Genomic DNA, 13425 nt, shown 5'->3' with positions numbered 1-13425 from the left:
GTGTAGGTAAGCAGATCATGTACAATAAATTCTACGTTGTATTGATTATATATATATATATATATATATATATATATATATATATATATATATATATATATATATATATATATATGCGTTAAAATACAATACAAATGTTTTAATATCATCAACATTAAAATAGCATTTAATTTCGTGTATTTTATATTTAGAAGTCATAGAAATATTAATGATCAGGGTTAACTACAACGATCTATATATTATTTTTAAATGTACAATATTGCAAAAAAATGTCGAGGCGAATTAGAACGCAATATATTGCTATTGTTCCATTGATATGGAATGCGCATACTATTTCATGAAAAAGCATGATTGCTAAAACATCTGGGTAAAACTTACGTATGCAACGATAATCACTTCCTGCACTTGAATATTCGTTCTTACAATTACCAAATTCAAAATTCAAATTAATATGACATTGTCTTTATTAGGTCAACAGTGTGAGCCATGCGATGAAAACTCAGAATGCACATTCTTTCACACAATAACTGACGAGACACTGCCGAACCAACTATATTGGAAGTATGATGGAAAAGAAATTGTCTCATGCAGTCATGATCATGAAATAACTGAAATACAATGTGTTGCTTACCAGCCTTATGATCAATATATCGAAGCATATACAAAAACAATAGAAGGCAAATTAACAGTTTACATCAAATTAGTTTTTAAAAATCCAGAAGATTATTTCATACCTTCAGAAAAAAACATGACACTATTTGCATATTACAAGAATGAACCATCAAAGCAACTTTATGCTTGCAACATCAAAATGTTTAGTAAGTAAAATAAATTCTTAAAAATTCACATAATATTAGCATATTTATTTACTTATCAAAATTAATGGAGACGGCGTTGCTATTATGTGCAAACCATTGAAAATTGACAAAAATAATTTAAAATACTTTTAAAATGTATATTTAAGTTACTTCATACCAACACAGTAGCGACCAAGATAATGTCTGGCTATCTTGCATTAGTGTAATCAGGATTTTGCTAGAAGAGGAGTGAGTTAAAAATGATTTGGCATAATTACGTATGTTAAAAGGTTCCTTTTTTTCAAAATTTAGATGTTTCAACAAAACTCGGTTAAAAAAAAAATTTCGGATTATATTTGTTGGAACTAAAGACTCAGCATTCTTTTAGATTCAGTACAAATTCGGAAAATATGTCAAATAGCCTACTTTTATTTTTAAAATCAGTAACCTTAAATTGCGTTTAGTAAAATAAATGTTTCAAGCATACATTTTTTTGTTGCTAGCATTCACTTTTTAAAGGTTTTGTATTAGCATTATTTTTGGTAAACTTGTGATTCTGTTACTATCTCATTATTTTTTAATATGCCTATATTATAATGATTGTATACATTTGAATGACATTTTTCTAAGATTTCAAATATAATTACAATAGGTTATTCATTACTCGAAAGTAAATTAAGATGAATAAGAAAGGTTTTAGATGATTTGCCTACAGCATCACCTGTTTAATCAACAAATTTTGGTATCAGATAGTTGCTATCACACTACTTTCATTGTATTATAAGTTAAATGTAATTCACTAATAAAATAAAAAAAACATTTTAGGGCTTCTTATGCGGTTTCAATATGGGCCTGTGTTAAATCACAACATTCATTGATCTGACGCTACAAACTCTTTATCTTGATCTTGTGATTTTCCAGCTATTCCATAGACAAGAAATTTAACCATTGAAAAAAATACAGAAAACGTGCTTATAATTAATGTCTGTCTTAAATAGAGTGGATCATGGTCTAGCTAGTGAACGCTGGGTAATAAAACTAAAGACGTGAGCTTGGTACAGCTTTTGAGGTTGGAGGTCTTCCTCTGACAATAGGCAAGAAAAACAAAGCCTGGTAGAAACAAAAATCAGTTTCTTCCCAGATCATTAACAATATGATCAGCATTACCCCCCCCCCCCCCCCAAAGAGCGATGAGTGATTACTAACAATTGTTATATTTAATCGCAATGTTAATGTTTTACATACAACAGAAATATAAGAGTGGGTCACTTCTTATATTTTAGTAAAGGTTTTCAATATATATTATAGTGACCCACGCTTTTTTAGTTATTTAAATAGTAATGTGTTATTATATATTTAAAGGAAATCATTTAGTTTCTCCTTTTTAGTGCATAATTACATAAAATCTTATTATTAATACGATTGTTATGCTATTGTTTTTAAATTATTTTTTTAAATACTAAACTTTTTTGTAAAATAATGTAACAGATTCAAATCAAGAAAAGAATTGCACACAAAAATGAACGTATACAATGTGTGCATAATTGAGCAGAATATAAGTAATTTATTAAGAAAACATTTATTTGTTTTCTATACACTTAATTAAACATATAAATAAGTAACACTTTATCTCACAGTTCAATGTCATCGAGTCTTTACCTACGTAAAAATTTGATAAAAATCGGTCTAGTAAAAGTTACATTTTAGTCCCACATCCGTATTCGGTAATCATTAAAAATTTTAAACAATCAAGATAATAAGATTCTATACATATGTATAAAATTCCGTTCACCTAAATAAAACGGTACTTACGTTATAGTTATTTTAGGAACCGAAAAAAGAGTAAAATACCAAGTATGAGATTTTATACTTATACAATATACAAAACTTAGTCTGCCTAACTGAAACTTCGATCCACACTTTTCTTTATAGTTATTTAAATAGTGCTGCAAGATTATATATTTAAAGTCAATATTTTATGTTCTCCTTTTTAATGCATAATATATATATATATATATATATATATATATATATATATATATATATATATATATATATATTATGCATTAAAAAGGAGAATTTATAAGCTTGTTAATAAAAAGTGTTTTTAATAATAATTAAAATAATTGCTTCTTAAATCCAATTTTGCAGTTTATTATAAGGAAAATGTGAAAATAAAAAGTTTAAACAGTTTAATTAAACATGAAGTTCTTTTTTTAATTTGTTGTTACCTACTGGGTACGAATTGCCCACTTTCCCCTATATATAAAGTGAAATTTTACTTAGGCTTATAAGTATATTCACTTGTTTTTACAGATTCAAATTTACTTATATTTACATATGAACACACACACACATATATATATATATATATATATATATATATATATATATATATATATATATATATATATATATATATATATATATATATATATATGCACACATAGCTTACACATACATTTAGACACAACAGATATCACCTTTGATTTAGATAAGAAAAGGACATATGAAATGCAAATTGGTAATAAATTTAGCATTAAATCTTGTTTTAATGAAAACATATCTTATTATTACAGGAAGAATTCAAAATTTGGAATGTTATCATCTAGAAACTAATGATAGCATACAAATAAGTTGTACAGGCCATAAAATACACCCAAAAGGTTCTTGCATGTTTAAATTGCAGTCAAGCAACGTGAGTGATTAATCGTTGAATATATATATATATATATATATTTATATATATATATATATATATATATATATATATATATATATATATATATATATATATATATATATATATATATATATATTTATTTATTTATATATATATATATATTAGAAAGAATAGCTTTCTTAGAGGAGGTGAATTTAATTGTATAGGATACTTAAATAATTGTGTTTGGAACATGAGCATTTTTAAATGTAAATAAAATTTGCACGATGTTTCTTGTTGTTGAGGTGCTGCTTTGTTCACACTACCACTCAGAAACCCCAGAGTGTGCAAAATAGAAAACTTGAGTGTATATTTATATATGTTGTATACATTATGTTTACATAACTATATATTTTTTTAGAAACATATGCTGAGTGAGAAAACCCCCGTGTACAACCATTCAGTAATTTCGCAACATCCAAAGTTGTACGCAACTCAGTGTTACATAACTATCCCAACGCAAGGTTTATTACCTGGGATACTAGATGTTAATGTTGTAATGTACCAGTACAGTCTAAATTATACTATAAACTGTATGGCTTGCAACACATGGAAGACAGCTTATTACACAATTACTTTAGGTAATATATTATTATCGTTTGAAATGAAATTATTAGATAGTTATTTTTTCGTTCCAACTAATATTTAACAAATTTTACTAACTGTTCAGTTTTCTTATTGTAAGTAAGCAAGATTTCAAGTGCTCTGTACTCCTCAAATTTGTGACATTAATGTTAGTATAAAAACAGATTTTTTTAAATTTAAATTATTATTTTTCAACAACCAATTTCTCAAATGACCTGTATTTTTGTTTTTCGTTTTAATAGTTACTCTCAAATCGAATTGTAACATATCAGTCAAAATATATTAAAATACTACATTAAATATCTAAACGATAATACTATGTACTATGCGGGATATACAAATAAGCCTGATTTTGTCTCACTAAGATCTTTTTTATTGTTATTCAAACTTAATGAAATAAACCGGGAGTGATCTCCCCTAAACTTTCTCGAATATTCTAATATAACACTACAGGGGATGGCAACTCGGGATATAGACTTCTAGACATGATTTTTAATCCATTTTAAATACTCACATTTCTTAAAATAGAATATAATCTCGTAGAAAAAAGAAATGCACACCAAGTGAACGCTAAATAAAAAAGCGCATAAAAGTGCGCAATATTATTAGTACTTTATAAATTTACATGCGTTTTTTGAGAAATCGGAAATAGCGTAAATAAGTACTTCCGGTCAACGAAAATTACTCAAAATTTGACAGAAGGTAGAGAATTAGCTCTTTTACTTACATATCAAATTTCATTTATCTATCTGAAATAGTACTTAAGTTATAGGCTTTTGAAAAATTCAAAGTAGAAAAAGTACCACTTCCAGTTATCGGAATTCGCTCAAAAGTTGATACGGATCTACGATTTTGATAAAATACTTATATATGAAATTTCACCAGCCTAGCTGTAACGGTACTCAAGTTATCGTGTTTACACACGGACACACAGACACACAGACACACACACAGACATCCGGACAAGATTGCAAAATTATGTTTTTCCGTATCAGTGAGGTGTAAAACGTCGAGATTTGTAAAAATCTCGATTTTTTTTTTTTGCACGATTACAATACTTTCTCTATACTACGTATATACGAGAAAGTAAAAACCTAAAAAAAACGAAAACTAAATGTCGTATCCAAAATCAAAATGTATGATGTTAAATAAACCTTAAAACTAAGCCTTGACATTATCTCAAATAATAACACAAGCTGCTTCGTAGACAGTTAAACTTCATTTATATTCTTGTATTTGTTCAAAATATTGAAAGGTACTTAAAATGATTTTTCCAGAGAGCAGCAAAAGCGTATGTTCTTCGGAAAATCCTAACAACTGCTCTAATCAATGTTACAATAACGAGCAGTTTTGTTTACAAGGAGTAGTCCATTACTGTAACGATTCACAGCCAGAAAAATTGAAAGAATGGTGTCATATCAGAACTGATGAACATATAAACAACAATAAATCTTGTAGAACTGAGTGTCAAAATTCACACACTGATTCTCAAAATGGTATGTCTCGATCATTCCTACATTTATAACTCCAAATATAGTTCAGTAGTATGATCAAGTGAGTGATGGTTCAAAAACGTATACATTACATATAAAGGAGGACCGTAACACATATAGTTAAGAAAAATCGTTTAATATTAAAATAGAAGTATTCAATCGAATGAAAATATAGTAGAGTGTATATCAAAACTTTGATTTATGACTATAAGGCTGCGTTCATATGTTTATATTTCTGATTAATTAACAAATTACACATAAATAGTTGTTTTAAACTCATTTCCTTGTAATATATTGTTTCTGCAATTTGCTTTTACAGATACAAATCATTTGAATCTTTTTTTGTATATAGGAATACCAACAGTAATATGTACGTTGTTTTTTTTTACACAAAGTAGGATTTAGCTAAAGTATTATTTACATAATATATATATATATATATATATATATATAGACAATATATTATGTCCAAACACGCTATGGTTGTAATTTATATATATATATATATATATATATATATATATATATATATATATATATATATATATATATATATATATATATATATATATATATATATTTAGTGGTTTTAGGTTTGATCATTATATACATATTAAAGAGGCGCTGTATATGCCAAGCAATATTTGGAAAAATACGCAGAAGTACATATGACACACGGTAAGATCCATTTTACATATTAATATTGAGTTCACAATTTAGCATTGTTCGTCTTTGTTGTGAAATGTATAAACTGTCAAAATTATTTATTGTATTTTATTCTAGTATTATGTCATCTTTTCTTCGTTTACAGAAATAATTATAATACAATTCCCTTACTTGAACAAAGGTAATTAGTATTTTTATCTTCTTACTCAGAGCATTGTATGTTATTCTATAAACACAGTGGCGATTATGCAATAAACTTTAATTTTTTTTAACTAAAGTGAACAATTAACAGCTTATAAAACATATGAAAACAAATGCTACACCTGTTTTGGGTATCTTAGAGAGAGGCTGTGTAGTGTATTTAAACAAAACAACGGTCGCTACTTCTCTATTTTGGATTTTATCTTCTGTACTAATGTGAATACTTAACTAATGATTATCATCTCTCTTTGACACAACATTTCTAATAACTTTTTAATATTATTAAATTTGTGAAATCTCTTATTTTGTGTTACCCAAGTAATTTTAGTTGTAAGAAATAAAATAAAAATAAATTGTTTTCTTTTCCAGCAGACAAGAACAAACCCATTTTCCACGCACTCTATCAGGTTGTATGAACTTAACTGTATTCCTTATCAAAAACTGAACACAATTCGTATTTGTGATATTTAACTTTAAAGACGAATATGGACATTTTATTATTAAATGAACTAAAGTTATTTTTATAAACGGTGCTTGTCAGAAAGTATTCGTACTGGACAAAAAGACAAAAAAAAATGAACGGAGTGACAAGATACGATATTTTCTTTAGTTGTTGAACCGCTCGGGATTGATGGCCCTAAAAAAATTCATATTTGTTTTCACTTTTGTTTTATTTAACCTACACGTATTGCATTATATCCGCTCACATTGCCCACGTTTTAAAATTGTTATAGCGTAATTTTTAAAAATTTATTAGAACATTAAATCAGTATCAGAAATAACTGCCAATGTTCAAAAATTCAAATTGTCTATATCATCTAGATCTAAATTTATTTTAAAGCTATAGTTAACAAGTTTAGCCTACTTCATTGAAAACCATTTCTAAATGTTTCAGCTGCACAGAAATCAGAAAAATTGGAGATATGTCATAGAAAATCAGTTCTCAATGGCATGATACCAGTAACAGAATATATGCTAAATAATGCTGAGCACCTCAGAACTATACTACGTGTCGTAGACAGTACAATAGATTCCGTTCACAAATACATTGTATCCTGCATCAAGCTTACTGTGAAAATAACTGTTAATTTCCCAAGTTCAAAGAGATTCGGTAGTTACGAAACATTCTTTAAAAGTAATGCTCATAATAAACAACTGTATGGAAATGGTATAGTTGTGAAGGTAAAGAAATCAGAGAGAGAATGTAAATGCTCAGACCAAGTCCAAAAGCCTCACCCTACGTGGTGTTTATTCATAGCCACATCTAGGTTTGTGGTGTTTGACAACTTGGAAGCTGAAAATGTTACCAAAGTGGATATCACATTTGATGGTTTAATAGGAAGTGTAAAGACAATTAATGTAGAAAAAATATACCAATATAATTCAGATGAAACGTGCATTGTAATGGGTTACACTTGTGATGAAACAATCTGCAAAGAATTGAGAGATTCACTTCAAGTTCAAAAAGACACGTACAAAATATTGGAGTACGCAGAAAACAAAGTTGTTGTGATCTCACATCCCCACGGAATGGAAAAACACATCAGTTTCGGTTCCTGTTCAGAGAACGAACTTAATTTTAAAAAAGATTCAATTTTCATTTTAAATCAATTGGAATACGATGCACCACTTTGCGATGGCTGTGCAGGGGCTCCAGTGATAAAGCTGAATGACTCCTTCACAAAAAGGCACTCAACACACATCATAGCAGAATTTCTGTTGCATACTTTTTCTCAAAGCGAAGGAAATGGTAATAGCGGATGGGCGCGTATACCGATGACTGTAGCAGAATACTTGCATGAGGTAATAATTCATATTTTAGTTTTTGGTCTCTGTATTAACCAGAAAGTAATTATTTTTTGTTAATCTATGCAAGATGGTGACACGTTTTGTATTCTGAGTGTGTATTATTCGGACCGGAATGTCATTACGTTCAAAGATAATTACATTATATGATTAAAACGAGCTGGTTATTTTTATCTTCCGTCTGATCCGTGTAAATGCATTGCAGATGTACTTTAAAGTACGGGTATAATTATAGTGTGTGAAAATCTATTAGTTTATTTTAAATAATTGCATTTTTTCAGAGTTTTCATCTAGGATTTGAGATCCATTCTTCAAATGATGAAATTCAAAAGGATGGAAAAAAACTCAAATCTGGTAACTCGTTGTGTGACATTTTATATCTTCTTAGAGAGTTGAAAGGATTTTTTTTTTTACATTTCTGCTCTGCAGTCGTCACAATCACATACACATGAGTATTTTTATTGTATTTTATTGTTGATAAAACTATTCTATTCAACAGGTCATGGGGGCCTTGAAATATTATATGACGATGACATACAAGGCAAAAAATCATCTTGTAAGAAAAATCCATCCCATGAACATTTCCACCCAGTGAATTCTTTTAAAGAATTGAATTTGCCAGTGGTTAGTGAAAAAAGATCATTGATAGATAGCTGTATACAAACTGTTTCAGAATTGTCTGGCAGAATTGCAGTAAACTATACAAGCCATGGTCGTCCAGATATTGACCCAGTAACTCAAGCTACATTTCCTAGTTGTAAATTAAAAGGTACGAAATGTCTTAGGTATGGATCAGGAACAATCGTCTCTTTGGTTGAAAGCGATCATGCTGATTTTATATGCACCTGTGCTAATTGTAAAGTTTTGAAATCAACTGATAAGAAATCATACTGTATCTATGTCCAAACAGCTAATCATGTTGTCTTTGATAGCAGTGAAGCTTGTGAAAGTTCATTTCGTATTGGGTTTGATGATGATGCATCTCCTGAGGTATTGTTACATGGTTTGAGAGTAGTTGAATCTGATATAAACACAGGGAGGTCACTAGTTCTGTATGTTACTCATGACGTAGAATTAGGCATTAAATTGTCTGAAACAATAAGTTGTCTTTACTCATTAGATAGACAGTTGTATCTTAAATTTAAAAGGTCTGATGATGTAAATTTGGCTGTAATAGTTTCTCATCCTCACGGCTCGTGTAAACGTGTTTCATTTGGGAAGTGGTTGCACAAAGACATACGTTCTTCGCCACGCCAGATGAACTATTTTATTCGTTTCATATATGACACACCAACAGGCCCCGGCTCTAGCGGAGGTGCTGTTTTAATTGTAGGAGGATCCATTCCTCACGTTACTAAACGTTTAATTCCGCCTCACCTTCACAGAGAAACAAGCGGTGATGGAAAAAGTACCAGTTGTTTTGAAGTAGACAGATTTTCCTCAAATGAATAATATTCCGAAATTTTTTTCTAGGCAATATAACGTTTGGTAATGATGACTACTTTGTTGTTTGCACAGTGTTTGGCATGCTACCTGTAATGTTAAACAGACTCGAACCCCTATCATTTGAGCATCGCATCAACAAAGTTTCCGCAAAAAATCCCCATCTAGCATCAGGCTCAAAACCATAATTTTGGATAGTAAGATTTAAACGTAAATTTTATTAACCATGACTCTTGAATTGATATAGCAAACATAAAACATGCTCCAGTTAGTTACAGCATAAAATTCACAATGTGGTTCTAAGTTCTAGGCTGGTCTACTCTCATCAGGGCGATTGCTTTTATTTCATAATGGAGTAGACCTACAATATAGATTTACACATAGCATGAAATGTGCTTAAATCGTTAAATCGTTTTGTTTTTTTTTTTCAATTTTTTTTTCATACCAGTAGTAAAGTTTCTTGCCTTTGTTTGGTAAAATGAACAATTGTAAAATGTTTCTTACTAGTATTGTAATTTATTAGTCTCCATAACATTTTTATTTTTGCATTTGATACTTACTTTGTAAAATATAAACAAGAATTGCATTTTTTTTAAATTCATTTTTTTTTGTGTTGTCAGAGAGCTGTAATTGCACTAACGAAAATAATAAGCAGCTGATAAAAGCAACAATCAAATTTATAATGCTAATATATTAGAATATTTTTTCTTGTCAATGGGAAACTTGGTGCTATGAACAAGCTTTTGGCAAGTCTTTTTTTTTTAATTATGAGTATAGTATAGCTACTATACTCACAATGTTATACTGCTAGAAAAAAAAATTTTAAACTATGAATGGTAAGATTAATAACAGGTCTGCCCTATAGTTCACAATAGTGACTGCTCCTTAATGCTGTACCTTATGTGACATCAAATCTAAGATTTCTTTGTTTTTTTACCTTACATGAGAAGGAATTCTCATCATCACTTCCATTTTGTGTTCAAGACACATACGGCAGATGAAGTAGAGTCCATCTTATTAAATAAACTCAGTATATGAGGTATAGTTTGGTCTGTGCATAGTACTGACCTGAAGGGATTGATATTGCGTTATTTTGGGATACTAGGAAATTATGCAATGAATAACTGCGCACAAAATTATGTTATTTTTTTAATTGATCAAGTGATTTTTTAAATTGACCATTAACACTAACAAAGAATGTGCATTGTAGTATAATAAAACATTTTTTCACAAAATATTACAAAATGAAAGTGTATTTGTATAATTAGTTTGTATTTGTGCATACTTCTGTTTGCGCTAAGTTTTCTTGGAACTGTTATTTTGTTATGTTTTATAAGCTGTTAGATAAAATAACCAGAAAATGACATGATTATAAAATAACTGTCTGGATTGACTAGAAGTAATTGTCATTTCTTTAGGTTGATGATTCTATTAGTATTTTAAGAAACACTTTATTACATGGATAATTCTCTATGGATTTAATACATGGTCTACTTTTGGATCTATAGACTAGTATAGAGGTTTAATAGACCTTTATTGTATATTATAAAACTTAATCAGAGCAGTAGAATAAAAGCAATCATAAGTTAACAAAAAAAAAAAACCAATGCAAAATAGTACAAAGGGACAGGACTGGGTGTTTTAACTATTCCAGGAATAAAATCAATTATACTTCTCATACTGGCAAGTTAAATAATGAATTTTTCAACAAATACACTATTATCAAAAGAAAAGAAAAAGGAAAACACTTGAAAATCATTCTAGTTTATTATTTTAACCTAATAAATAAAATTAATGTCAACCCTAGAAAATAATGTATATTTACAATTACCTTATTTTTTTTAAAATTAAAATATTTAATTAAGAGAGATTGAATGTTGTTGACGGAACTACTTTTTTTGTATCACTAAATTAGATACATTATAAACAAAGCTGTATTGAACAGTGGAGAAATTTTATTGAATTTTACTAATATTATTGTCAAAATTTTGAAAAACAACCCATACAAAATTGACTGTTAGTGATAAAACTTCTGTAGTATATTCAAATTCCTGTTTATAGCAAGACTTTTATTACAACTTGTAAATAAATAAATTATAGAGTTTAGGCACATTGGTAAAAAAAAGTAAGAAAAGTTCTAGACTCATTTAGACAATAAAGGATTAAGCAATTCATTTTTCATTATTTTAGTCTCACCATTACTTAATAACTGACTTCTGTAAATGTCAAAATAGTAGGTCTTCACCAACTCCATTTCCAACAACAAGTATGTACCAGCCTAAGTGTTTCTCTTCAGCTTTGTTGAACACAACACTGACATTCCCAATGGGGCCAGTAGTGTTGCTGTATACCACAGTAAAGTCTGTCATGTTGACATCACTTTGTTTTTCAAGCTTTAGCTTGGTGGGTGCTGGGTAGCCAATCAGTTGGATGTTGACCACAGCCCTAGTGCCCATTAGCACATAGTACTCAGTGGGGGTATAGCAGTCAAAGATAACTTGAGGTCCTGGGGTGAAAATAATCACATTAATTTGTGGAAATAAAATTTTGAAGTTTAAAAATGAAGACATTTTATTATTCAAATAATTATTCTACCAAAAAAAAAGAAAAATTGAAGACATAATTTAGAGGCTAGTTTGTTAAGGGGGACAATAAGATTAGGGGTGAGGAGAAAAAACTCCAAAATCAAACCAATGCTTTCATACAGATTGCAATTGGAGTGACAAAGGCTATGGAAGCAAATTCAAAAAGAAAACCTGGCTAAAATCTGACTCAACTGGCCATATGGTACATGATACATAATTCACATCCAAAATTACAATTAAAAAGGAAGAAGAAGATAAAGACTTCCAAAATTAAGTCGGTCAGATTGACAACAGTTTTGCAGTATTACTGTTTCAAGTTTGATATGGTTGACATTTTGTTAATCAGGGTAGTGTATCCTAGAAGAATTAAGTAGGCCTTTATTCAGAAACTAATTTTAACACATTTATATTTGATAGCATTGTTTTCAATTGAAGTATATTTTAATATATTGTGACTATTAAACTCTTAAAAAGGAAAAAGATATCAGTTTTGACTGACTCATCAATAGAAAGTTACTATCCTAGCAGATCTTGTTTTATTGTTACATTTATTATTTATGAAAATAAATATCATTGTCTCTAAGAGAAAATATTATTGTTTTGACCAATGTATTTTAGATTTTACACTATAAAACAGACTAACAGACTTCAGTATAATATTTTGAGCTACTTAAAATTAAAATGTGAATTTGAATTAAATTTTAAAACATACACACAAAAATATAAAAAGTAAACATTTGAAAATTTTAAAGAAATTAATCTCCAGTATTTTACATACATTATACATTTTGTTCACAATTTACTCTAATCCAAAAGCATCTAATTTAAACTTTATGGTAACGGTTTTAAAAAACACATTTTTTTTTAAAATTACAAATATTTTTTGTGGCAAGCTGTATGCTGTAATTGATAAAGATGTCAATAAAATTAATGTTTTCTCGACAGAAAAAAACAATTTACAGCACCTGAACAAATTGATGTATTTGACAGCTGGCACTTGAAAGCCTTCATTACTTGCTTGACAAGGATATTGTCTAGCTATTCTACTGTTGTCCATACTCCCCTTCTTGGCTGTTGAGTTAAAAATGGTGAGTCTTGTTTCAATTATGCCTCAGCACTATGCTAGG

At 28.8% G+C, this 13425-nt stretch overlaps 1 protein-coding gene across 1 annotated transcript; it reads left to right on the top strand.

Annotated features, from left to right (window-relative positions):
* Positions 1 to 5921: 5921 nt before the first annotated feature.
* On the top strand, positions 5922 to 10296 carry LOC131950124 (uncharacterized). Its single transcript, XM_059312163.1, has 7 exons — positions 5922 to 5967; positions 6182 to 6275; positions 6409 to 6444; positions 6834 to 6871; positions 7360 to 8267; positions 8552 to 8624; positions 8770 to 10296. The coding sequence occupies exons 5-7, from the start codon at positions 7416 to 7418 to the stop codon at positions 9720 to 9722; spliced, it is 1878 nt and encodes a 625-aa protein (XP_059168146.1). The 5' UTR covers positions 5922 to 5967; positions 6182 to 6275; positions 6409 to 6444; positions 6834 to 6871; positions 7360 to 7415; the 3' UTR covers positions 9723 to 10296.
* The last annotated feature ends 3129 nt before the right edge of the window (positions 10297 to 13425 follow it).

Source organism: Physella acuta, unplaced genomic scaffold (genome assembly GCF_028476545.2).
Source record: "Physella acuta isolate Inbredline_101_S28 unplaced genomic scaffold, ASM2847654v3 ptg000738l, whole genome shotgun sequence".
Classification (NCBI taxonomy): domain Eukaryota; kingdom Metazoa; phylum Mollusca; class Gastropoda; family Physidae; genus Physella; species Physella acuta.
Note: the sequence above shows the minus strand (reverse complement) of the source record. Positions and strands in the feature narration are given on the sequence as shown.